Genomic DNA, 25,852 nt, shown 5'->3' with positions numbered 1-25,852 from the left:
GATACAGTTGATTTAAACATGGCTGACCCCATCTACATGTATATATGTATATGTACACATACACACACACACACACAGAGCATATGACGCAAGCAGCACCAATCACAGTTCCTCCATGAGATCTGTTTATATGGCGAATGAAATAGCCTAACAGATAGGATTTTTCTCTAGAGTAGCAAAAAATAAGGTTGAAACTCCCCGTGGCCAAGCAAAAGAAGGAAAAAGAGCCCTAAAGGGCCATCATTTAAACAGTTTGATTTAGTTCTGCCTGAAGCGAGATAAACAATCTGAACTTTTCAACTTCATAAGTCAAAAATATTCCCTTAGTTGACTGATGACTTTCAAAAAATGAAATGCGAATGCATCTATACATCATTCTGAGGTCCAAACTAGCTTGGTTGTTCATGGAACAGACTAGTTTGGAAATGATTCTTGGACTACCAAGACTGATTCATTTCAAGATACATTAACTGAGCACGTTATGTTACTATGCACTTACCATCATTAAGATAAAATCTCAGCTCTGTACAATGGTTCACCTTCAGTAAACATTTGCAACGTAAGTATTAATAATTCAGCAAGGCCTATGTGAAATGTCTGATGTAAAGATCCCTCTATTAACTTCAATTTGTATAAATGTTTTCCTTTCAGTAATATTCCTCACTAAAACTATCTTTCAGAGCTGCCTAGCTGTACGTAACATTTTGAAAATGGTTACAAATAATTACGATTGTAAGTGCTTTTTTAAAATATTAAAAACAAGTCTTACACATATTGTAAATCCACTATACTTCAGTTTTTAAAAGTCTTATATTTATAATGATTTTAAATTCAAATTCTGCAATGCTCTAGAATGGTTATGAATTTATCAATTAGTTAAATTTAGAGAAAAAGCTAAATTTCCATTAATTTTATTCAGTGATTTTTATCTTTAAGGATGTTATGTAATGTCAGTTTCTTTAAAAGCCAGTCACAGGTAACAAATGATTACTTAACCCTTTCTAAAAGACATGTTCCATCTGTCCTAAGAATTCTCAATGGTTTTGGTCAACACAACAATCAAGGACCAACAATGAAGACTAGGAAAAGTCTTCTAACACAACATTTTTAATCAACTATATGCCAATATAAAATTAAAATTTTTTTTAAAAGACTAGGAAAAATCTTAAAAGCAAATAAAAAAATCAACAGGAGACAAACTAAGGTAAAGAGTCATATTGAATTAGGACATTTTACCATTCTTCTCTCAGGACAGAGTCCTCCCAGAAATATTTTTTGATATCATCATCAAGGGCTGAATATCAAAATGCAAAACCCTTGAAATCTTATCAGATCTCTAGTAATTCCTCTAAGTTCTTGAATTTTTACTGTCAATTATCTCAGAGAGGACAAAAAAATTTCACCAGTATACTAATCCACCTCTAAGTGGATGCTCCACCACCTCTAAGAATCTATAGAGGTTAAGGAGTTCCCAAGCTAGTGTTGATATTTCAAAAACCTAAAACTGCCATAACAAGTCTCATATAGTTGATTCTCATTATTCACAGTAGTTATGTTCCATAAAGTTGCCACAAAACACTGAATTAGCCAATACTGAAGCCTTTCTCCCAAGGGAAATGCAGAGTTAAGTTCCTGCAAGCCTCTGGTCACATTTTCATCATCTGATCAATACATAACCTTGTTTTATGCATGTTTCTGTTTAAATACACCTTATTTAATATATATTGTTGATTCATTAACATTGAACTTACAGCCAACAGCACTGTAACTAGTACTAAAATGAAACTTGTCGAACACATATTTTCTATTTTCTCTGTAAGATACATCACAACCTTATTGCACTTAGGAACACTAGACAGCACTTCAGCACGACACTTGGAGGTCACTTTAAACAGCAAAATCTCACCCCAAAAAACACAAAAATGTGAAAGACACGACACTAAACAGACCATGAAAAGAACACTGTTTACAGTATGCGAGCTGAAAGAAGGCAGGTCATGACCTTGTTCAACCTCAGTTACGAACATGTGCCTTGGGCAACTCAAATTTTTCACCACTCTGCAGGTCTGTGAATGACCATGAAAGCTCCAGGAGTATTGATTTTGGTGTTACAAATAAATTTTAGCAAGTAGGTGAATTCATAAATTCAAAACCTGCATATAATGAAAATCAACCATATTTACATTCTTATCAGTCTACCTGTTTCTTGACTAGAAAGTTATATGGCCACGTTAGTTATCTCAGTGCTGATCATAAGTATTAATAATGCAATTTTTTTAGTAAAAACCTTTGAAAATATAGATTAGAGGGGAAATAATAAATGAGAAGTTTTATAGGGAAAGAGTTGGGAACTGTTATCCAGAAAATACACATACCTAAAAAACACATAGAAGATAATTATATCTTAATTCTATTTTTCTGGCTAAGAAAGTTTAATGTGCTAATATAATTGACCTAAACTAGGATCATGTGTTTAGAACACATGATACTGCAAAAACATGGTAAAGCATTCTCACAAGCATAGAGCACAGTATACAACTGCAGGCTTCTGGACTTCAATTTACTGTTACATCAGTGTGGAACACTTTTCTGGTTAATTCCCTCACTTCTTTCAGTCCTCTGCTCAGATATCACTGTATCAGGCTTCCCTGATCACCTACATATGATATTCCCTGATAGCCACTCCTTGCCTCCACAGAACCACAATCTCCATCCCCTTTACCCTACTTCCAGTTTTTTTGACAGCACTTATCACCATCTGAGATATGTTTAAATCATATGAAACTTCTAGTTAATAGGTCAAAAATGATCAAATAACAGCCTTTTAATAAGGTTCAATGGAATATTTGCTTGCTACCTCCCACAACTTAAATATAATCTCCACTAGAAGGACTTTGTCTGTTTTCTTCTCTTTTATAATCCAGAGCCTAGTCAGAGCTTGATGTCCAATACTATTTGTTAAATGAATAATTACTATACAATCATTATTAGACACATCCTTAATATAAAGTACAAATATAGCTTAACCCATTTCAACAACCACTTAATATACTAGTGTATTCCTTTCCATTCCTATTTATATGTGCATTTTTAAAGTCAAAATTCACATTCATATTCTTAATTTTACATCCTGCCTCACACACACTTAACATGTCACATGGTTAAGTCTTAAAATTGTTAATGGATATAGAAAAACCTTGTAAGTAGTCCCTAATTCAACCATATCCATTCTGTTAGGACATTTAGACTACTTCTGATATTTTATTATTGATTATAAATAACCCTTTGATGAATGTCCTTGTACATTCTGTACATTTCTGCATCCTTGACTACTTGTTTAAAACAGACTTATCGGGTCCTAGGATGTGAACTTTTTTAGGGTTGTGATGAACACCGTCAAGTTGCTTTTAAGATAAAGCTTTTATATTTTTATATTTTATACTTGTTAATATAAAGCTGCATATGCTAAAACTTCTAAATTTAAGGTGACTACAAAACAATACATTAAAATATCCTTATTAAGCATATTTTATATAGAAAGGTGGCTTATACTACAATAATTTGCTATCACTTGATGTAGCTTTAAGTGTTTTAATGTTACTAATGAAAGACGATTTTAGATTTAGGCTAACCAATTTATTATTCCATTTAATGTTTTCTAATAAACCTAATCAACTTTTTTAAATTTTAAAAAAGTTTAATCTGATATTCTGATTTAAAAAAGAAAAAACTGCATTTCAAAGGAAGTGTGTGGCAGTGAAGAAGGTCTAAGATTTTTTTTTTTTTTCCAATTCCTGCACATCTTGGAGAAAAAACAAAAAACTGAAGATGGCGTGTCATAAATACGGCAGAAATCAATAAAGGTTAAAAGGGACACTTGCTAGAAGTTCTGTGAAGGTGTTCTGATATTCTGCTCAAGGCTACAGAATGGTTATAAATACTGATTCTAAGGTATTTCAATTTACCTAAGGAACATTTTCTTATCTGAAAAACCACTGAGTAACTTGACATTGAGGCAGCAATGTTTACCAGAGAAACACATAGGTGCCGAATGCCAAATGGCTGATTATCAGAACTTCAGACTAAACATATCTCTCAGGAACCACTGCCAAAGGCCAGTTCACTCCATTGTTTTGAGGTCACGGCCCAACTGCCCACTGTTAAGAAACCCCAGCGTAAAAGATTATTTACCAAGGAACACAGGACATCGGGGGGTAAAAAAAAGATGGCAAGTGTCATCAAGCTTCCCTACTAAAAGACAGAGTTTTATGCTGTTCTCCTTTATCACGTCTAATTTCTGGTTTTAATATCAAACGCTTATCTCTAAAGTCTTTTTATCTTTTTTTTTCTTGTCCTGCCTATTTCCCTATTACCTGTTGGTTTCAAGTGAGAGAAATCCAAACTCAAACGGGTATAAGCAAACAAAGAAAATTACTGACTTAGTAACTGAATGACCTAGGGGTAGATTTAGCTGAGGTACAGGGATTCGATGTCATTAAAATCCAGTTTTTATTCCACTTTTAGCTCCATTTTTGGATATTTAACATTCAAACATATTTATTATCTACTTTGTTTTAGATGTTGTGGAAGCAGTGGAAATAAGACAGGTAAGGAAGGTCCCTACTTTTATTGAGTTTACACTCCAGTAACAGTAAAGTCTTGAGATTCACTCTGATTGGACTAACTTCAGTCATGTGCTCATCTCTCATGAACCAATCACTTGGCCAGTGGTGAGCTGATCCGGCTTTAGCCTGGATAATATACTCCACCCCTAGGACTAGGGATGAGCCTACACTGGATCACATTAATGTCCTTTATCTTTTTATACCTCTCTTTCTACAATAATACCCCTTTTCCCAATCAGTATGTTCATCAAAATCTTATAGAAAACACCTAAATTGGATATTCCAAATTAAACCCTGCTTTATAACTAAACCACTTCTGATGATTTTATTTTTCACTAAAAAAAGTTTTATCTTTATCCAGAAGAAATAAATTAATGTAATTTTTGTTCTTTTCTCCAGAAATGTCAGCATAAACTTCACCATACAGAGCTATGAAATTTTCTATAAATCGATGGAAAAGTTAGCGCAGACTCACATTTTAAACTAATCATACAAATATAAAAGATAATCTTTTCCCTAGAAGTGAAAGGATAAAACTTTTATGATTCTATGATTTCATAACAAAAGTAGTAAAAACATTTAGGTTTAAAATCTTTCGAAAATTAACATTATGTGATATCATTTACATAAAGTTCAAATCAGAGAAACTAATCTATACTATCAGAAGTCAAGATAAAGGTTACCCTTGGCATGGGGAAGTAGAAAGTGATTGAAAGGAGGTACTGCTGGGACATCCCTGGTGGTCCAGTGGGTAAGACTCCGTGCTTCCAGTGCAGGGGCCTGGGTTCAATCCCTGGTCAGGGAACTAGATCCCATATGCTGCAACTAAGACCTGGTGCAGCCATGTATATATATATTTTTTTTCTTTTTTTTTTTTTGGAAGGGAGGGAGGGAGGAAGAAAAGAAAGAAAGGAGGTACTGCTAATGTTCTGTTTCTTGATCTAGTTGCTGGTTCAGTTTCTGGAAATTCACTGACCTTTATACTTAATGATGATGTGTTTTTCATATTTATGTTATACCGCAACAAAAAGGTTTTGAAAAAGTTTATTACATTTGAAATTAACACTCCTATATACAAGAAGCTAGAAGAATAAACTTAGAGTAGAGATATATCAATAGGGACCAATAATAATGAAGAGGCACATTTCATTTTCTAGCAGGTAAAGGTATGCCTCTTAAGTAACAGGCCACAATTACTTCTATCCCATTATTTTAGAGCCCAACTATCGTTCTTCTTCCCTTCCCTTTATACTATCATTGTGACCAAATCCAAGTTTCCAATCATTCTGGGCTAATCTCCATTTCTTCCAATTTATATCTAGCAATAGCTGTTCCAACAGGAACCACACATTTATGAACACACAATATAAACAAAACATATATTTTTCATTTATAAAAACTTTTCTGGGATAATTCAGGAACTCAAATTCCATATGTACTCTAAGTGCATTTGCCACCCTAATTTGTCATCAATAAATTGAGCATTAATTGTTTTAACTCTAAAAAAAAAAAAAAAAATCGCTGGATCCCCTCATAAAAATCACTCAGAAAAGCATGCAGTTAACAATGGCACACATACAAAAAGCAAACTTCCAGTGCAATGATTGAAAACACCCTCATGTTATTCAGCCCTGAAGACACATCCTAACAGCTTTTTTGACACTTAGAGGAAAATGAATATGGACTTTATATTTAGATATTTGGTAACAAACTACAATTCTCTGAGGAGAGATTTTCTCTTGTATAAAAGAGGAAAGCATACCAATCTTAATATTGATAATTATCATATGAATAAAATGAGATCATTGTAGAATGTTGTCAGTTTCCTTTATCCAATTCAGGGGAGTTTCTAAACTCACAAGATATCCCCTTCTCTGTTTTTGAGCAGTTCAAAGCGGTAACAGGGTATTTTTAAACATGATGCAAAAAAAAAAAACCTTTTAATTACCTTTATTGGAGAAGAGAGTTACAAACATGTCAGGGTGGAAAAATGCAATACACACTGCAGTGACTGGAATTGAAGGTATCAGTACATATAGCCTGAATCTAAACAAAAGGAAACATCAGAAGCACAAATTGAGGTACATTCAACAAAATAACGGGCCTAAACTCTTCAAAAATGCCAAGGTCAAGAAATTTGAGGAACTGTTCCAGATTAAAGGAGACTAGAAAGACAGGATAATTAAATACAACGCATGATCCTTGATTTTAAAGCGATGAAAGTAATTATTAGGATAACTGACAAAATTTGATTATGTACTATAAATTAGATATTATATTAATGTTAAATTTCCTGATTTTGATCATTGTAACTGTGATTTTTTAAAAGAATATCCCAGTTAAGGAAAAAAGTCTGGCAGTATACCTGGATCTAGTTCCATTCTATGAAACTTCATTACAGCCCTTCATTACCTGAAAATAGCTGCCACCTCCCGTTCTCTACCCATCCCAACCAAGTCATCCCTTCTCCACAGTAAGCACTCCAAACTCCTTCAAAGGTTCTCAGACACTGGTTACCCTCCTCTTGACACATTCAATTTTTCATTTACTGTTCTTAAAATGCAGCTTCTAGAAGCAAGGCCAACATTGTAAACACGTTCTAACCAACATGGAATACATATTACGGTATATCCCTTATTATGGACATAATCCCATTAATACAACCTGGTACCTCATTTGTTTTGTTTTGTTCTTTTTTAAACAACTCACACTGTTGGATCTCTGAGATTATGCAAAACCAAACTCCTAAAATTGTCTATCAAATCCAGCTAGTTCTTCCCCCAGTTGCAAAGGTTTCTCTTCTCAGTGGCCACACCATTTAAATCCCCCTGAAGCTTTTAATCAAGTCATCACTTCTCTCCTTCCTTTGAAACTCCCATCTTTGACCTGCATTTCCTTCTAGATTTCCTCCTACCTCTGACATAAATTTTCTAAGGCTTTTCCCCTCCATTTTCTCATGCAATGTGACTCCTCTCTGCTCCCTACAAAATGTACATGTCCCACCCTTTCTAACCCTCTCTCCATAGGTGAAGTCAAACTCTTTCAGATAAATTTAATCTATAAACAGTTTTATATTTCTAGCCCCAACCAACACCAAAAACTTCAGACTGGCATATTCTGAGCTCTCAATCTAGATATCCCAATAGTTGTATTCAACAAGTACAAATCCCTAGTCATTTTCTTTCTACCTCCAAAAAACTATCTCCTCCCTATGTCAACAATCTAAAGGACATATATCTAATCACCCAAACTAAAAAACTTTGAGACATCTTAACTCTTTCCTTTTCCCATCAGTATACAATCAATAAACCCTACTTCTTCTACTTCTGAAATGTCCTGAAAAAAACTTTCTACTCTTTCTGTCCTATTGTTATTGCTCCAGGTCAGGCCATCATCACCCCATTTAAATAACTGTAATAGCCTAATTAATCTCCTACTCCAATGTATTATTTATCTGTTCACAAATATATGTCTTAATAAACAGAGCCCTGGCTGATTTTTCAGTCCCCTCATTAGAAAAAAAAAAAAAAAGAACAAACAAAACACCACAATGACTTTCTCCCATCTTCAATTCCTAGAAAACTTTTCTTCCTCAAAACCCAATTCAATGATCCATCAGAATTAAATGCTTTCTCTTTTGTTCCCATAACACTTAAATCTTCTATCACAGAATTTACAATGTATAGTTTGATGTGTGTATATTCCTTACTTGATTACAGGCTCCTTGAGGGAACAGTGCAATTCATGTTTTATTCTCTAGTACAATTCCTTAAAATTGGTGAACTGAATAGAATTCTACTCAGAGAACTTTTTCAATCGAATTCCATACTTTTTCAGAAATTCTTCACTTTTAAGTAACTCACACTATAAGTTCCTGCCTGTGATTGCAGACAAAATTTTGAAAGCTGTTTTTAGTCATGTATCCTTGCCAGTTGAGGTGTTCAGAAAATAAGCACAACTGTATATTTATGCAAAGTATTAATAAAAATGTTAAAATAGACAAGGACAAAAAAAGCCTTTTTAGATACATCTCTTAAGTTTGACATAAATCCCTCTGTACCAGTATTTAAAAAAGGTTATTTTACGCCTATTAATGTAATGGTCTTAATGCTGATGAACTAGCCTATTTCTCTACCTTACCTCCAAGGACTGGAAAATGATTTCAAAAACTACTGTTTTTTTTAAAAAAAAATAAGACTTTGTCGTTTCTAATCTTCTGGCATACTCTGATTCACCACAAATTAACAAAAGCTATCAACATCTCTCTCAGTTCCCTTGTGTCATTTAAACGATCTAAAACCTGTGGCATTAGCCAAATAGGTAGAAAATGAATTCTTGGAATCCAATCAAGGGGTGAAACAACCTGAGTGGGGTTTACAGAACTTTATCAGGCAATGGAATTAAAAGGCAGTTACAAAAAGCCTTAAACTTGAATGGAGAAGAAACCAAAGGGCATTGGAGTTCCACTGTTATCATAGGGACGATTTTTGTTAAAGGTTCAATGTGTCCGTGTGCAGAATGAGAAAAACCACCTGGACAAAGGCAGCTTCCGAAGCCGATCAATGTCAGGCTGATAATCAGCCAGTCAAGAGATGGTAACTGGTCTGTGTTCATAAACTGTGTCACAGAAATTTCAACTTGCTTGAGACAACAAAACTATTCCCTTAAGTAAGTGACTCTCTGCCAAGGTGAATTAGAATTAAATACTACTAAAATTTAAGTATTATATATCAAACCCACAATATTAATATTTCCATGTTAAGTTTACAACTACGTATTTTTTCTTTAAGCTTTTATAGTGTTTAAGAGAACTTTAACATTATAGAATCTGACAGTCTTATAATTCTAAATTTAAAATAGTAACTGACCTCAGTCTTAGGACATTAAGTTTAAAGGTATAAAGTATTTGGTTTGGTTAATAAGCAATATTGGAATGCTTAAGAGAAATTATGACTGACTATATTTATAAGTTCCACTTATTAATTTTAAAGGAGTTTTAAGTATCCGGGAAAGTCCTGCTTGTTGAAATTTTACATTTACTCTGTAAGGTATATAAAGTGCTAAAAAAAATAAAATAAAATCCAGTATAATTAATGTGTAAATATAAGGAATGTAATGAAGTTAAGCAGCAGTAGTAGTGCTACTAACAGCTAACAGTCAAAGAGCATTTTCCTAGTGCTCAACATTGTTCCAAGTACTTTACAATATAAAGTCATTCATTCAACAAATAATCACTGAGCATACACCATGAAGCTCTGAGAATTAAATCAGTGAACATAAATCAGTGAATTATGAAAACATAATTTCAACCTTCGTGGATCTCATATTTTAATGAGAAGAGGCAAACAATAAATATCAAATATGATAATTACTGTGAAGAAAAATAAACCAGGGAAACTGAAAGGAGGAAGTGCTCTTTTAGATGGTATGAAGAGGGTCACACGAGTAAGCATCATTCACAGGGAAGTTATGTAAATGATGCCCCTTGGAAACTCCTTCATCAGGGAAAACCTCTCTAGACCAAGTGACATTTGAACCTAAGAAATGAGGGAACAAGGCATGCAAATATATAAGTGTATTACAGAAAAAGAAAACAAGTACAAAAGCCATTTTACCTGGAAAGGGTGTTTTAAGGGAGATTTAATCTCTTCAACGAGAATTACTAAGATATAGTAATCAAAGGGTCATCCCCCCACCCAGGAAAACAAAAATATTCTTAGTTTATATGAAACTTGCTAAATTTATTAATAGAGTAATAAAATGTATAAGTTGAACTTAAAAGACAAGTTTTTTAATTTGTTAACTACTCAATATTATTTTACCAAAACTTGTAAATGGTCTTCCTTACACCCAAAAACAGTCACAGACATCAAGAAACAATGATGCTTCATTGCTCTAAGTAATTCATTAGAACTAGAGATCTAAATTTATTTAATGAAACTAGATGCTCTTTACCACATAACAATCATGGAATAGTCTCCTCTTTAAACAAGGCTGTCTCCTTTCCAGTATGAAAGTCATTTTCTTAGATGTAAAAGAAGTAAAACAGGATTTGAGTAGTTGTCATTATTTAATATCTCCCCAATGAATGGGCCTCTTTCTTCCTTACTTATCTTGCTGAGTTTAGCTTAAAGCCCTCCTTTGTTGGCTTAAGCATTTTTTGCAAACTTTAACTCATTCAGAGCTCTAGCCTCCCCATACTCCTACTGACACATTTTAGTATTAACCATCAGTTATAAACCATTAGTAATGCAGGTATTCTTGATACGTTTTCTTTTGAAGTTTATTAGAAATTACCTATGTGAAAGTCACAATATTTTCTCTGGATGACTCATGCATTTTTCTCCCCTCAGTGGAAACTTTTTGTAATTTTAATACATGTTCCATTTTTTTAAATAACATGTTTCATTTTTAAGTGCCTTCTATCAATATTGTCTACATCATCTGTGGTCATTACCAATCTTTTTTCTGACCTTTCTGAAACTTGCTTTTCTGTGAATTCCTACCTAATAATTTAAAATCCAAAGTGACACAGTCTCTAACTTTTGATTCCCATGATTTCCATTTCTATCTAGGAGACAAAGAACAGTATTTTGGAAAAGCATGGACTTTGAAATCAGACAGATAGATATTTGTCACTTACTAGTCGTGTAACAAACGTCTCCGAGTCTCCATTTCGACATCAATAAAGAACAGATTTAATGAGCACCTATTTTATATCAAGTGCCTTATATACTCTACATGTAAGTAGAAAGTATGTATCATTTATATTGAGGAAAACAAGAGCTTAGATATAAGCAATTTTCTTAAAGTCACAGAGTTTCTAAGTGCTAGAGCCAGGATTTAAATCCAGGTCTATCTGATTCCAAGCCTGTGTTCTTTTTGCTACAACACAAAGAGGAGACTATAAAATGGGTCCACTTGCCCAAAACAAATGTTCAATAATAGTTAATTCCACACGTCCCTCACTGTTCTTCCTTGTTGGTCGGAATCAATTTCATACCAGCAGTTCTCTTCCACATTCAGGAGACTAAACTGCCAGCGAATAATATATCAAAAGCTCTGATAATCTTTATTGTTAATGTATTGTTTAATTAATCCACTTAATTAAAAGTAAAAATTCTATTACATTATGCCACGTAATTTTCAGACATTTTTGTGTTAAAAGAGCCTTATATGCAATCATAAAAACCCAGGGTTAGAGAGACAAAAAGCCAGGTGGCTGAACTACCTTATTCAGCATAATGTGCTACTCATCCTCAAAATTCTTAAAACAATGTAGCGAAAAAGGGGTTTTAAAAAAAAAAAAACTGTCATTCTTGTGAGGTGTTCAGATCAAGACAACAGAAATGCTTACCATAGTTTTCCAGAAACCAAGCAACCACCAAACAGAACTCTGTATTTGTCAATATCATCATGGAACTATAGTTTCCCTTAATTATCTTCTCTTTCTCTTCTCCTCATTCTCTCTTCATACATTAGATTGTGAACAGCCAATTAAGTGAATGAAAGAATGTTTCCTAGGCCCAAACACTACCATTCACATCACTCTGAATCCTGCCAATCAGTTAATTGATCAGAGTGAACAGAAACTAAGAGCTAGAATAGTATTTTTTTTTCCATTTCTTAAAAGTAAGTTAAAAAAAGGTTTATGGATTAACGTTTATACACAGGTTTTTACTACTAATAATGTAGTATGGTACTATATTGAAGGACTTCTAAAATGCACCAGCTGACTTTTTAAAAATCTATAATAAGCTGAAAGTGAGACTGACAAAAAAAGAAAAAGAAATCATTTAGATTGATGGAAATGTTCTAAAACTGGACTGTGGAAATGGCTGCACAACAATGTAAATTTACTAAAAATCAATGAATTGTACACTTAAAAAATATGACTCAAATCCTCCCCAAATAATCTATTATTAATAAGGTGACCAGAATGCTTTCTTATACTATTACCTTGAAATAAATGCCATCATTTAGATTTATTATTCTGCAAATATGCATGCTTACTTGAAATGAACCCCAAGTATGATTTCAGCACATCGGGGCCTCTAAGTACTGAACTACAACTGTGGTCCTCTTTAATAAACAAATACAATTCTTGAATATATGAACTTATCATTGTGCAAAATTTTAAATGAAACACTAACCCGTAAAAGCTGCCTTACTACAATTGCACACAAAAGTATAAGGGAACAAAGAGTTTGGATAAATAACACCTTGATGAATAAACTTAAGTGATTTCTATTCTTAAAAACCAAAGTAATCAAATCACAGCTACTTCCAGTTCTGTTTCTGTATATAAAACACAATATTTTAGCAAAAACAGTCCTTGCATATAAGATCTGGAAGAAAATTCAAATGCCACTGTAAAATTTGACACACAAAAAATTCATTAGAATATATATCAATACAATGGAGCTCGAACAACAAGGAAGCCACATATACATGCATATAAATGGTCCTGATGATAGCATCTCAAACCCCAAAAGTAGAGTTTGAATGCTTAAGTTCATATCCTAAACCCTGCATTCAATGCCTGTGTGACACTGAGCAAGATACTTAACCTCTCTGCCTCAACTTGCTCATTTGCAGAATGAGGATAAAAGTAAACATCCCTGGACTTCCCTGGTGGCGCAGTGGTTGGGAGTCCGCCTGCCAGTGCAGGGGACATGGGTTGGAGCCTTGGTCCGGGAGGATTCCACATGCCTCAGAGCAGCTGAACCTGTGCACCACAGTTACTGAGCCTGCACTCTGGAGCCCGCGAGACACAACTGCTGAGGCGCGTGCACCTGGAGCCCATGCTCTGAAACGGGGGAGGTCACAGCAATGAGAGGCCTGTGCATAGCAACAAAGACCCAACACATACATACATACATAAATAACATCCCTACAAGGTGGTTGTGAGGACCAAATAATAATGAATACAGTATTTACATGTATCTAGCATACAGCAAATGTTCAATAATTTTAAATTAGTATTATTTTTATAATGGTAATAAAAATCATCTAGAGCAGCCCTTCACAATGTTCAATATACATTCAAACTGCCTGGGAATCTAGTTAAAATGAGATTGTTATCAAGAAGGTCTGAAATTTCCATTTCTAACAAGCTCCCAGACAGGTGTCAAGGAAGGACACTTCTGAGTTACAAGGATGGTTCTCAAGCTTTGGCACACACCAGAATCATTTGGAGGGCTAGTTTAAAATAGATTTCTAGGTTTCACCCCAGAGTTTGAGAGAATTTGCACCTTTAACAGATTGCCAACTGAAATTCCCAGGACCATATCGTAAGAAATAATGCTCAAAGGTTCTCAGCTAGGATATACATCAGAAACACCTGTGGGGTTTTTGTTTGTTTTTAAATGTAGGTGCCCTTACTATACCCTAGTATTGCGTGATCTCCTAACCTACTAAACCTGAAACTCTATGAGTGGGGCCCAGCATGCAATGTTTTTAAAGAATAAAAACAAACAAAACTTCCAGGCGATTATGATGTATGCTAAAGTTTGAGAACAACTGCCTTATAGTTACAAACGAATCAAAATTTCCTTCATGAAATTTTGCTAACTATAGAAAGGAAAGTACCTACCCATAAATGTGCCTTAGGTCAAACTGGAAATTGTCCTGACTCATTCACCAAGAACAGCATTTATTCAAATTTAGTGGTAACTCTACAACCTTTACAAAAGTCAATTACTTTCTCCTTCACTCTTCATGAGATGTTCTCCTATGACATGATGCCCAAAGTCAAACATTTAAAATATCCAGGCAAAAAAAAGAAAAAAAAATTTTTTTTGAAATTAGTCTCAATTTTTGCATAACGTTTAATTTCCACAAAAGCTCAGCAAATGAAAGAGCACTGGGGTACAAAATGTAGATACATGTTACTCTTAAATTATACTTGAACAAAACATCAAATTTTGACAGCTACAGGCCATTTATAATATTCTGGTCCTAATAATTACTGAGTGACAGCAAGCAAAATTCGTTTATAAAGGAAATTAAGTGTATCTCCCAGGCTAACTGTGGGACTTAAATGAAAGAAAAATTATGTGCAGGAACACAGTAATAAATCTTTCCTATGCCTTCCTTTACAATTAAGAAAGTGAAATGGAGGGATAGAAAAGAAAGTACAAAGGGAGAATTTCTCATAAGAAAGTTACACTTAACACTTGAAGCCAGCCTGAAAGGAGTTGCTAACTAGGTATAGCTGACTCTCAATTTTTTAGTAGCCTATAATTTGATCTATAATCTGTATACCACAATGTTATACTGTTAATAAATACAAAATAAATATTTTAAAAGTAAAATGACTTAACCTGAGACTTTTTATGAGAGGGGAGGGAAGGGGCGGGGTGGGTACTCACGACATTCTTTGAAATAACAGCGGATACTACAGGGTAGCTGTCATAAAAATTTGAATGGGAATCACTGCTTGAAAGGAATTCAAAGAATGAAAAGAAAGCTGCCAACTCATAGGATAAAAGTCCAAAAAGCCATTAACTTGTCAGGAATGCTATACCAAAGTTTTCAAAACAAAATTTTTAAGTAGGAGGAAAAAAAAAAAAGGTGAGGTACTCTTGAAGGCCATCAATGACAGAAATTAAAAGCATCCTGTTTGCCCAAACAACATAAAACACAAACAGGGTCTACCACACAATCTGAAAGCAAAGAAGGTGGTTCTTTGATGTCCCCTTCTAGAGTTCCTGAAAACTATGAATACCATGAGAAAAATGTCTAAGTGCTGAGATGTCCAGGTATAAACTAGATCAAGTTCTAGGATTTCTCAAGTTACTCATATCAAAACAGGATAACAATGCATTAATGTTTATAAAGGAAGTTAAAGTTCAAAACCAGACAAAATTATTCTATGGTACTAGAAATCAAAATAGTGATTTCTCATGGGCGTGGGGAGTTAATGACCACAATACAGCACAAGACAGTTTCTGGGGTTTTGATAATGTTCTACTTCTCAGTAATAATTACACAGGTTTGTTCACATTGTGAAAATTCACTGACCTGTACACTTAGGAGAACTTTCTGTGTGTATTAATATGCTAATCATATTTACATTTTTTAAGTGGGGGAGGAGGAAATTTCTCCCTCAGGAAATGAAACGTATTACTGCAAAAGCAACATTAAAAATTTTTAGGGACTTCCCTGGTGGTGCAGTGGTTAAGAATCCGCCTGCCAATGCAGGGGACGCAGGTTCGAGCCCTGGTCCAGGAAGATCCAACATGCCGCGGAACAACTAAGCCCGTGCGCCACAACTACTGAGCCGGCACTCTAGAGCCCACGAGCCACAACTACTGAGCCCATGTGCCACAACTACTGAAGCCCACACACCTGGAGCCCGTGCTCCGCAACAAGAGAAGCCACCGCCATGAGAAGCCCACGCACCACAATGAAGAGCAGCCCCCGCTCGCCGCAACTAGAGAAAGCCCATGCATAGCAACAAAGACCCAGCACAGCCAAAAATAAATAAATAAATTTATTAAAAAAAAAAATTTAGCGGAGACCATTCAGATTAAGAATTACAGGTTTGGGGGCTTCCCTGGTGGCGCAGTGGTTGAGAATCTGCCTGCTAATGCAGGGGATGCGGGTTCGAGCCCTGGTCTGGGAAGATCCCACGTGCCGCGGAGCGGCTGGGCCCGTGAGCCACAACTACTGAGCCTGCGTGTCTGGAGCCTGTGCTCCGCAACAGGAGAGGCCATGATAGTGAGAGGCCCGCGCACCGCGATGAAGAGTGGCCCCCACTTGCCACAACTAGAGAAAGCCCTTGCACAGAAACGAAGACCCAACACAGCCAAAAAAATTAATTAATTAATTAATTAATTAATTTAAAAAAAAAAAAAGAAGAATTACAGGTTTGGGGTGGGGAGTAGAGAGTTAATATAGAGAAGTATTACAAAGCTCCTGAAGGGCTTTCAGTAGATAAATCCCACAAACATACATACACACACCTTTTTCAGGAGGAAAAAATCTTGGTACCTCCCTCTATAATACAGCCAAGCTAAATTTCACTCTATTTATGAAACACATAAATCTGCTTCTAATGGGGAAGTGTATATGAGCTGCAGTATCTACTTTCCTTAAACTTCTGTCCAATTTAAAAAAAAAGTTATTAGTAAGGAGGTAAGTAAATGCCAGAACACAATTAGCAACTGCTATTCCTGGACCACTTCAGTGCCCTTTTGAAAAATAAACTCACCCCTTAGGGGGTAGCAGAATTCTAGTAGAAATAAAAGATATAAATTATGCTCCAATCCCTATAAATCTAATCCCAATCCAAGGTAAAAGGAAATTTCATCACACCTGGTTCCTCATCTGCAATTCTCTTTATGTAATACCCAAGCACAGGACATACGTGTTTTCAAATATTTATTACATTTTCATACTCACAAAGTTAATCTGGTTTTTCTTCCTAGCAATTATGTAACCACACCAGTCTGTAGCCAACAGAAAGTGTTCGTCAATATTTAATAAAGTAATAGCTTGGAACATAACAGTTTTAAAGTGTAAGTAAGTATAAATATCTCACTTTTTAAAAAATTATTTTATTATCTTGAATAATTATTTCATAAAGGAAAAAACAAACCACACCTTCGTAAACAATAAGAACTTTAAACATTTAAAAAGCTCTCCTTGGCATGGATGCCCTCACTAATGCTCACATAGAATTTCTCAGATTCATTATTTAATTTCAGTAAATGCACAACATTGTCGCCATTCTTAACAGCTGAAAAACAAAGGAATTGTGATTCTGGAACTTGAGTCCTAGAACTGCTAACGAACACTTTTTTTTTCTAAATATTTTAGAGGGATATGATGTCAAGTTGTGTATTACTATTTAATGAGAGAAACACCTTAAGCACACATCCTAAATTGTTGATCTTAGAAGTTTATTTCTCTAATTCCACAAAATCCACAAAGTAGTTTTTCTCTTTACAGCCTCTTGTACTGTACCTTTACATAGTTTCATATTTTATCTTTTCAAGAAAGGAGAAACTGCTTCATTTAATCCTACTTAATTCTGGTATATGGGAAAATAATATTTCAAATTTTGGTTGACAAAAGGAATTATAAAACATTGTTTTGTACAAAATGAGCTTTTATTATCCTCAAATTATAAAGTGCTTTCAAAAATCGATAAGAAAACAAACACAATAAAGAGACCAGGGCAAAAGATATTAAACATGTAGTAAGAATCATCTAAAAAACAATACTAATTTTTTTTAAGTTTGGGATTAAAAATAAGCAATATAAGATATAAACATTTAAAATGTAAAAATGAAACACGCAAAACAAAGAAAAATTATTTAATAAATAGACTTGAGACAATTACCGATTTGCAGGAAAACATTTACATTCTCATACCAATGCCAGAGGAGATAAAAAGTTAAATTTATTTAAATCTAACTTAGAAAAACTAAAATAAATAGTATTAAGATCAGTATTATTTATTTATTACATTTCTAGAGAAGGAAGAATTTCGTAAGATCAGAAATAAAACAAAATTAGGCCAATGATTTGATTATATTAATTTTAAAATTCTGTTTATCTGAAAAACTCACAAAAGAAATACACCTATTAAGCATAATGTTTCACCCCAGTAGTAATCTAAGAAAAAAATGTTATAATACAGCTTATCCCCTATTACATTTTTATAAACAATACTTAATGTTGATGTATAGAGCCAACAGCCACTCCAACGTGAATATAAACTGATCCTTTTGACAAATATCGTGACACAGTTTTAAGAGCCTTTAAAATGTACCTAAAAATTATACCTGTAATATACTAGAAGATAATATTATATATAAGAAACACCTTATATATAAATGTTCTTCACACTCTTATGCAAAAAACTAGAACAGGAGAATGATATACATCTACACATGGAACATCATACAACCACTTATAATTATGGTTAAGAATACTCATTGTGAGAATGGGAAAATGTTACCTAACATTAGGTTAAAATCAGGACATGAAATTAAATGTTTTATCTGTAAACATGTAAAAGATATGTTTTTAAATAATGGAAGAAATACATCAAATTTTTAATATGGTTATATTAATTCCCAAGATTCAAAATCCTCAAACCAGCCATCAAAATCATTAAAACACACACAAATATACACACTTAATACCTAAATCAAGTGCTATATACCATCACTCTACCACTGAAGGGTGGTTTAAATTAACATTAAGGTTTAAATTAACATATTAAAAGAGACTGAAAGGCAAGCAAAGCAACAAACAAAATCTACTACAAAAAGAAACATTTCTCACCTCAGGACATTCAGCTGTGCTAAGGATGGAGACTCACTATCAGGATTCAAAACTATACAAGTGATTGACAGACAGGTCATTTACTAATTCTAATTATCTGCTCTGAAAATTCCTTCATCAACAAACGTGCTTGTCTTTAGCCAATTGGTTAATTATTACTGATATCAAATATTAAATGTAATAGAGTCTTACTTGGGAGGCAACTCCTTGAAATATTAAATAAGGAAATAAGTAGATAAAAGCAATAAAATAAAACAAAGAAAATTCCATACACAGCAGCCCCATTTTTTGGGGGGTATCAGATGAGTTCTGTTAAGTGAATTTTCTAGAAAACTGAAACAAATTTATTAAAAAGCTTTGAAAACGTTTACCCTTATAAGAATCTTCTAAAAAGACACCAATTTCTTAATTCCTTAAACACAGTACATAGAGTAAAAGTTTATTTATGATTAAGATCATCATTGTGACAGACCATGTACTATACTACTCTACAACACTGTGATTCCCTCAGAAGTTAATGATTATAGGACTGTATGTCTCCATGTAATGGCCTTAAAACACTATCCTTTTATAGTTCCATATACTTTTTAATAGCTCTTCTTCAGTAGCCTGGAAATAAGATGACATTTCAGTTGTCAGTGTGCCTAACTCCAATGGCCAACCTTGCAAATTGTAATCTGTGGGCTGAAATATCAGATAACCAACCCTGTTGGGGCTGCAAAATGTTAAGTTATTTACTCCAGTTAGTAGTTTCTGAATAAAGCTCATAGGCTTATTATACTTGGTTACAGTTATTTTGAAGCCTCAGGATCTCTGCTGTTTGAAATGACTAAAATCACAATCACTCAAAAAATGTTTAATTACTAACTGCAACTTACACATATTCTGGAGTTCCAAAATAATAATAACTGAATAGTTTGATAGTCTCCTCAAAGTTACTCAACTCACTTGTCTCTGACCAGAGAAAAATTACCTACGTAAGTTGAGAAATAACAGATGAAAAGAAAAAGAAGGAAAGAAGTGAGAAGGACAAGTTCAAATGAAATAGCAAAGTCCATACTGCATGGTTCTAGAAGGCAAGACTTAGGACTTCGGGAAATATATACACATAGTGTTTTTTAAAGTATAATTACAGTGGTTATCACGGTATTAACTATAGAAAACTGCATATATATTAAATAGTACTATAAAAATCAAGACTGGGAATTCCCTCGTGGTCCAGTGGTTAGGACTCCGCACTTTCACTGTTGAGGCCAAAAAAACAAAAAAAACAAAACAAAAAACATGCAAAGACTTCCAGCAAATATTCCTTGTACTTAAACTGACAATGAATTTTCATATGAAATGGCAGATTGTTTAAAAAGCGCCTGCACGTACTTTCATTGATATTTCTGGTCAAGTAATTTCCTGCAATGTCTTGGACACTGGTTCAGTAAGAGGCAGGAAATAAAATGTACATTCTTCACATAATTAATATGTAACATAGGTATTACACTATATAGTTACAAAGTTACAGGTCTATGGAAACTAGCATTGTGTCATATCTAAAGAAAAAAAATTCAAGTGAGGACATCATATTATCACTTTTGTTAATATCCTCTGATTACTGAAGCTCATTAGCTCTCATAGATCACTTCTATGACAGTAATAACTGAGAAAGAGGAAAATGAAATTTCCTGGTTAAGTTTTACTCAAGCAAAACTCAACTCACATAAGATATATTTCTCTTGTATTTTCTCAGTATATTTCTACCCAGTATATGGGTATTTTAGTGTCTGTAAAAGTCTGGTAATTCCTAAGATCCGCTACCAAAAACAGTTTATAAAACAAAGTTGTACGAATAAGTAACATATATCATTACAAGGATCAGATGCACATGCAAACTCTCAAGGCCCAATTCCCAAGCGAAACTTTGTAAAGTTTGCAAAGGCCATTATAGAACTGAGATCTTTTGAATCCACTGTCATTTTCACAAGCTCCTATTTCTAAAAACATAAAATAAGTAAAGAATTCACAAAGTTCCGATTAAACATCAACTTCAGTTGATTTTTTTTTTTTTTTTTTGGGACAGGTGATATCAAGCAAATTTGGGGGTGGGCTGAAACCTGTTTAAAAAAAATTATTTAAGAGGAAAAAATTGCCTCACATACTGATTCCAAATTCTGGTCAACTCAAGTCACCCTCTCGCCATCATGAACAGACTATTTTTGGACCATGGCTCTGTCAACCTTCTACCACCCTTTCTTTTCTCTGCAACTTCTCCAATTCCATTTCAGTATCAACCTATACACACTCCCATGTCTCCTTTTCCTCTTTCCCGCATCTCACCTCTCAACACTCACTTTTATTCCCCAACATTCCTACTTTAACTATTACAAGAGAAAACTACAGCGACCAAAACGAGTGGTCACTTTTTTTATGTGACAAGTGTGATAAATAATATTGCTGGTAGTTTGGAGGGAAAAATACAAAAAACAATCACAAAATGCTGCTTAGCAACTTTTGAGTATATGTACGTTTGTCTGTATTAACTACTGATGTGTCTTCCACTCTTCAGTTGAGAACTATTTAATTAAGCTGATAACTTTTTAAACTTCTGGAAAACTCCGATATACACACTTGGGTAACAGTTTAGAATATATAAACATATAAATATAAATGTAAACAGATAGCACAACTATTAAATATAAAAATATAAAACTCAAGTGACAAAACATTTAAATCTTTAAATCTTATTTCACATGTACTTTATTTTTGTACAGAGCGACTAGCATACCACTCTACAGTAAAAATAATGCTATCACTCAAGCTATTTTCACAAAACTATACCACCAAAAAATCTGTACAAAAAATTTACTTTTTTAAAGCATGTATGCATGAGTCAAAAAACCACTAAATAAAAATATAAGTGAGCAGAAAAAAATTTTACTGATTGCTAATGCTGTGATAGAGTATCTTAAAACAACACCCCTCCGTTTCCTCCTCTTTGTTAAAAAGAAAAAAAAAAAAAAAAGGAAAATATCTGGAATAATACATAGCTACCGCTAAGAGTGTTTACAGAGATTTAGGACTGAGGGAGGCAACTTGGTAGAATGTAACAGGAAGCATTTTACCCTTTATTTTTCTCCGTACTAAGTGTAGAGCAAAATAACACGTTTGTAGTTTAAAAAAAATTATGACTGGATTACCTAATTATCTGATTAGTTTGCGATTAATTTACCACTACGAATACTAAATAAATCCAGACTGCTCAAAAATACGAAAAAAAAAGTATACTATAAATTCACCTTTGATAAAACATTGAAGGGTTGGAGAAAAACTAATCTTACGTCAAACTCATTTAAGGAAAAATTGAACTCAAGCTTTGATATCAAAATTTACGAAAAGAAGTTTGCTTTTAAATTTGACTTAAAACATTCCACTATTGCCTTAAATACGTAAACTAAAACAATCATCCCTGAACAACACAGATGGCAAACTCATAACAAGAGTAATCAAAATCCTATCGGAAAAAAAAAAAACTTATCGATAATTATGGGTTAATAGGCACGTACCAAAAAAATTAAAAGAATGGTTTTATTCTGACATCAGGTATTGTCAGAGATATAAAGGATCCCTCCAAATACTGCCAAAAGTTATCGTAAACACAGAGTGATGAGGAAGTTATCAATGACCAAATAAATGGGAGTAAATGATGCCCAGAGAGAAAAAACGGAATGCGTTCTATTTGAAGCGTCTGAGAAGGGGCCGTGGAGAAAGGTTCTGCAGCAGAAACAAGCGACAGAATGGTTAACAGGTCTGGAATTCTTCAGAAAATGGCAACAAGGGGAAAAACTGACAAGAACGTCTGAAAGTAAGAGGAACGGTATCCAATGGAATCATCACGTCTGTGCGAGCACGGCTCCGTACTTCCAGTGAGACGGGGGAGGAACTATCACTGAGCGGGGGAGAAGGAGCCCGGGATGAGGGGTGGCTTCTGCAGGTGGCGAAGCGCCCGCAGGGGGGTGGGGAGGAGGATCGTGTCGCCTCAACTGGGTCAATGTATTCCCTTCAAGACTAGAGGAAGATGACGCAGCACGGATCCCGGCACCAAGAGGCACTTGCCCCCGGCCCCTCCCTCGCAACTTGCCTTGTAGAAAGAGTTGCGGGTCCCAGGCCCCCGGAACCCAGGGATCCGCCATCCAGGACAACTGCTCTGCCAACAAGGTCCCGCGAGAATCGGGAGATCTCGCGATACAAACCCGCTAGCATCTCGCGAGTTTCCTCTAGAACCAACATGGCGGTACAGAGAAATCAGTACTTCGGCATTTAGAAAGGGTTTCATTTACGAAAAGAATGTGTATAACAGAGAAAGAGCAGGAAGTCTTTTCCGCCTTATATTTCTCTTCATACCCCACTAGTAGAGATGAAAAACGGCAAACAACCCTAAAACCTCCGACGACCACGGTTGCGCTACACAGAGACAGCAATCCTCTGCCTCAGCCAGCCTCCGAGCCTGTCACGTGGAAACATTCTCGGCGTGCCGGTCACGTGGACCACTACTGAGCGAGCGCGCGCCCGCCGCCCTCCCCAGAGCGCTCCCCGCCCCCCTTTTGCCCGCGCACACGTGCGCGCGCCCCCCCGCCCCACGTGGGGGCTTCGCCGTCGCCGCCGTCGCCGCCGCCGCCTCCAGCCCACCCCCTCCTAGCACTAGGTTCCAAATCCGGGTCCCAGAGCCGATCATCCCCGAGATCCCTCCTCCTCCATTCCCCCTCCCCCGCATCTGGCCCCCACCACGTGCCCCGAGCGCCTGCTCACCTTTCGGGCGGGGCCGAGCACCGCAGGCTACTCCGGGAGGCGCCGCCGCCGTGGCCGCTCTCCGCCCCCGCCACGGCACTGGCTCGGCTGGCCGCCGCCGCAGGAAGCTCGACAGCGGCGCTGGGGCGCTTCCAGGTGGGTCCCCGCCTCCCGTTCCTGCCACTTCCCGCAGCACCAGTGGCTCCTTCCGGTCCCCTCCTTTCTCGTCCTTGCTGGGACTGGCGGGCGGCGGCGGCGGCTGCGGCTGCAGATGCAGGCGCGCTCACTACACCGCCTGCTGGTAACCGCGGCCGGTGCAGTGCCGGCGGCCCTGGCGAGCCGGGGACTGCCGAGGTCCACCCCCGCGATCCGCCCCCGCTCCTGGGCGAGGGTTGGTCTTCTGAGGGCGGGACCCAGTCCATCCCCTACGGCTGTCTAACTTGTCCCTAGCCTTGGAGGAAAGGCGTCCCTGGAGCGCCGCGGTTGGAAGTCCGCTTCATCCTGCCTTTTGTGGCCTCTTGAGAGATTTGTACACCCTCCGTCCTTAGTAATGTGGTCTCAGGTAGAAAAATAATCTGTGTGTGTATATTGTATGTGCTCCTGCCTACCTCATCTCCCACCGCATAGCTCCCTCGCTCACCTCTCTGGCTTTCCCTCTGTTCCTACAACACGCAGGCTCGATCCACTTCACGACTTCGCCCTTGCTGTTCCCTCTGGCTGCAACACTTCCTCCAGATTTCTTTTAACTCGTTCGGCGCGTATTTCAGGTCCTTGGTCAAAGGTCGATATCTGAGTCTTCGCAGACCGCTGTATCCAAAGGAGCACACTTGCACCACCGCTTTTGCTGTCTTTACACGCTTAAATTTCTTCATGACAGTTATCACTTGCAGACCTTATTTATCTGTCCTCTGCCACCAAGAATGTGAGATCTGGTAGGGTTTTTTTGAATTTTCTTTTATTTGTTTGTTTCTATAACAGGTTCTTATTAGTTATCCATTTTATACATATTAGTGTATATATGTCAATCCCAATCTCCCAATTCATCACACCACCACCCCCACCCCTCGCTGCTTTCCCCCCTTGGTGTCCGGACGTTTGTTCTCTACGTCTGTCTCTATTTCTGCCCTGCAAACCGGTTGCTCTGTACCATTTTTCTAGGTTCCACATATATGTGTTAATATACGATATATGTTTTTCTCTTTCTGACTTACTTCACTCTGTATGACAGTCTCTAGATCCATCTGCGTCTCTACAAATGACCCAGTTTCGTTCCTTTTTATGGCTGAGTAATATTCCATGGTATATATGTGTGACATCTTCTTTATCCATTCATCTGTCGATGGGCATTTAGGTTGCTTCCATGACCTGGCTATTGTAAATAGTGCTGCAATGAACATTGGGGTGCATGTGTCTTTTTGAATTGTGGTTTTCTCTGGGAATACGCCCAGTAGTGGGTTTGCTGGGTCATGTGGTAGTTCTATTTTTAGTTTCCTAAGGAACCTCCATACTGTTCTCCATAGTGGCTGTATCAATTTACATTCCCACCAACAGGGCAAGAGGGTTTCCTTTACTCCACACCCTCTCCGACATTTGTTGTTTGTAGATTTTCTGATGATGCCCATTCTAACTGGTGTGAGGTGATACCTCATTGTACTTTTGATTTGCATTTCTCTAATAATTAGTGATGTTCAGCAGCTTTTCATGTGCTTCTTGGCCATCTGTATGTCTTCTTTGGAGAAATATCTATTTAGGTCTTCTGCCCATTTTTTGATTGGGTTGTTTTTTTAATATTGAGCTGCATGAGCTGTTTTTATATTTTGGAGATTAATCCTTCGTCCGTTGATTCATTTGCAAATACTTTCTCCCATTCTGAGGGTTGTCTTTTCGTCTTGTTTGTAGTTTCCTTTGCTTTGCAAAAGCTTTTAAGTTTCATTAGGTCCCATTTGTTTATTATTGTTTTTATTTCCATTACTCTAGGAGCTGGATCAAAAAAGATCTTGCTGTGATTTATGTCAAAGAGTGTTCTTCCTATGTTTTCCTCTAAGAGTTTTATAGCGTCCAGTCTTACATTTAGGTCTTTAATCCATTTTGAGTTTATTTTTGTGTATGGTGTTAGGGAGCGTTCTAATTTCATTCTTTTACATGTAGCT

At 36.0% G+C, this 25,852-nt stretch overlaps 1 protein-coding gene across 11 annotated transcripts in view; it reads right to left on the bottom strand.

The window, feature by feature from the left end:
* Positions 1–24,139, bottom strand: part of ZZZ3 (zinc finger ZZ-type containing 3) — a 109,510-nt gene extending 85,371 nt beyond the window's left edge. For 5 of the 11 annotated variants that reach the window (XM_082354929.1, XM_082354923.1, XM_082354934.1 and 2 more), the window contains exon 1: positions 23,724–23,861. Coding sequence is in view for 2 of the 11 variants with exons in the window: in XM_082354924.1 (XP_082211050.1) it covers positions 23,724–24,124 (401 nt within the window). In the remaining 9 variants the exon portion in view is untranslated. Of the gene's footprint in view, positions 1–23,055; positions 23,382–23,723 lie in introns of those variants that run through there. The other 6 variants (XM_082354928.1, XM_082354933.1, XM_082354924.1 and 3 more) reach the window with 5 other exon arrangements.
* Between the last annotated feature and the right edge of the window lie 1,713 nt (positions 24,140–25,852).

Source organism: Balaenoptera borealis (genome assembly GCF_965194805.1).
Source record: "Balaenoptera borealis genome assembly, chromosome: 1".
NCBI lineage: Eukaryota > Metazoa > Chordata > Mammalia > Artiodactyla > Balaenopteridae > Balaenoptera > Balaenoptera borealis.
Note: the sequence above shows the minus strand (reverse complement) of the source record. Positions and strands in the feature narration are given on the sequence as shown.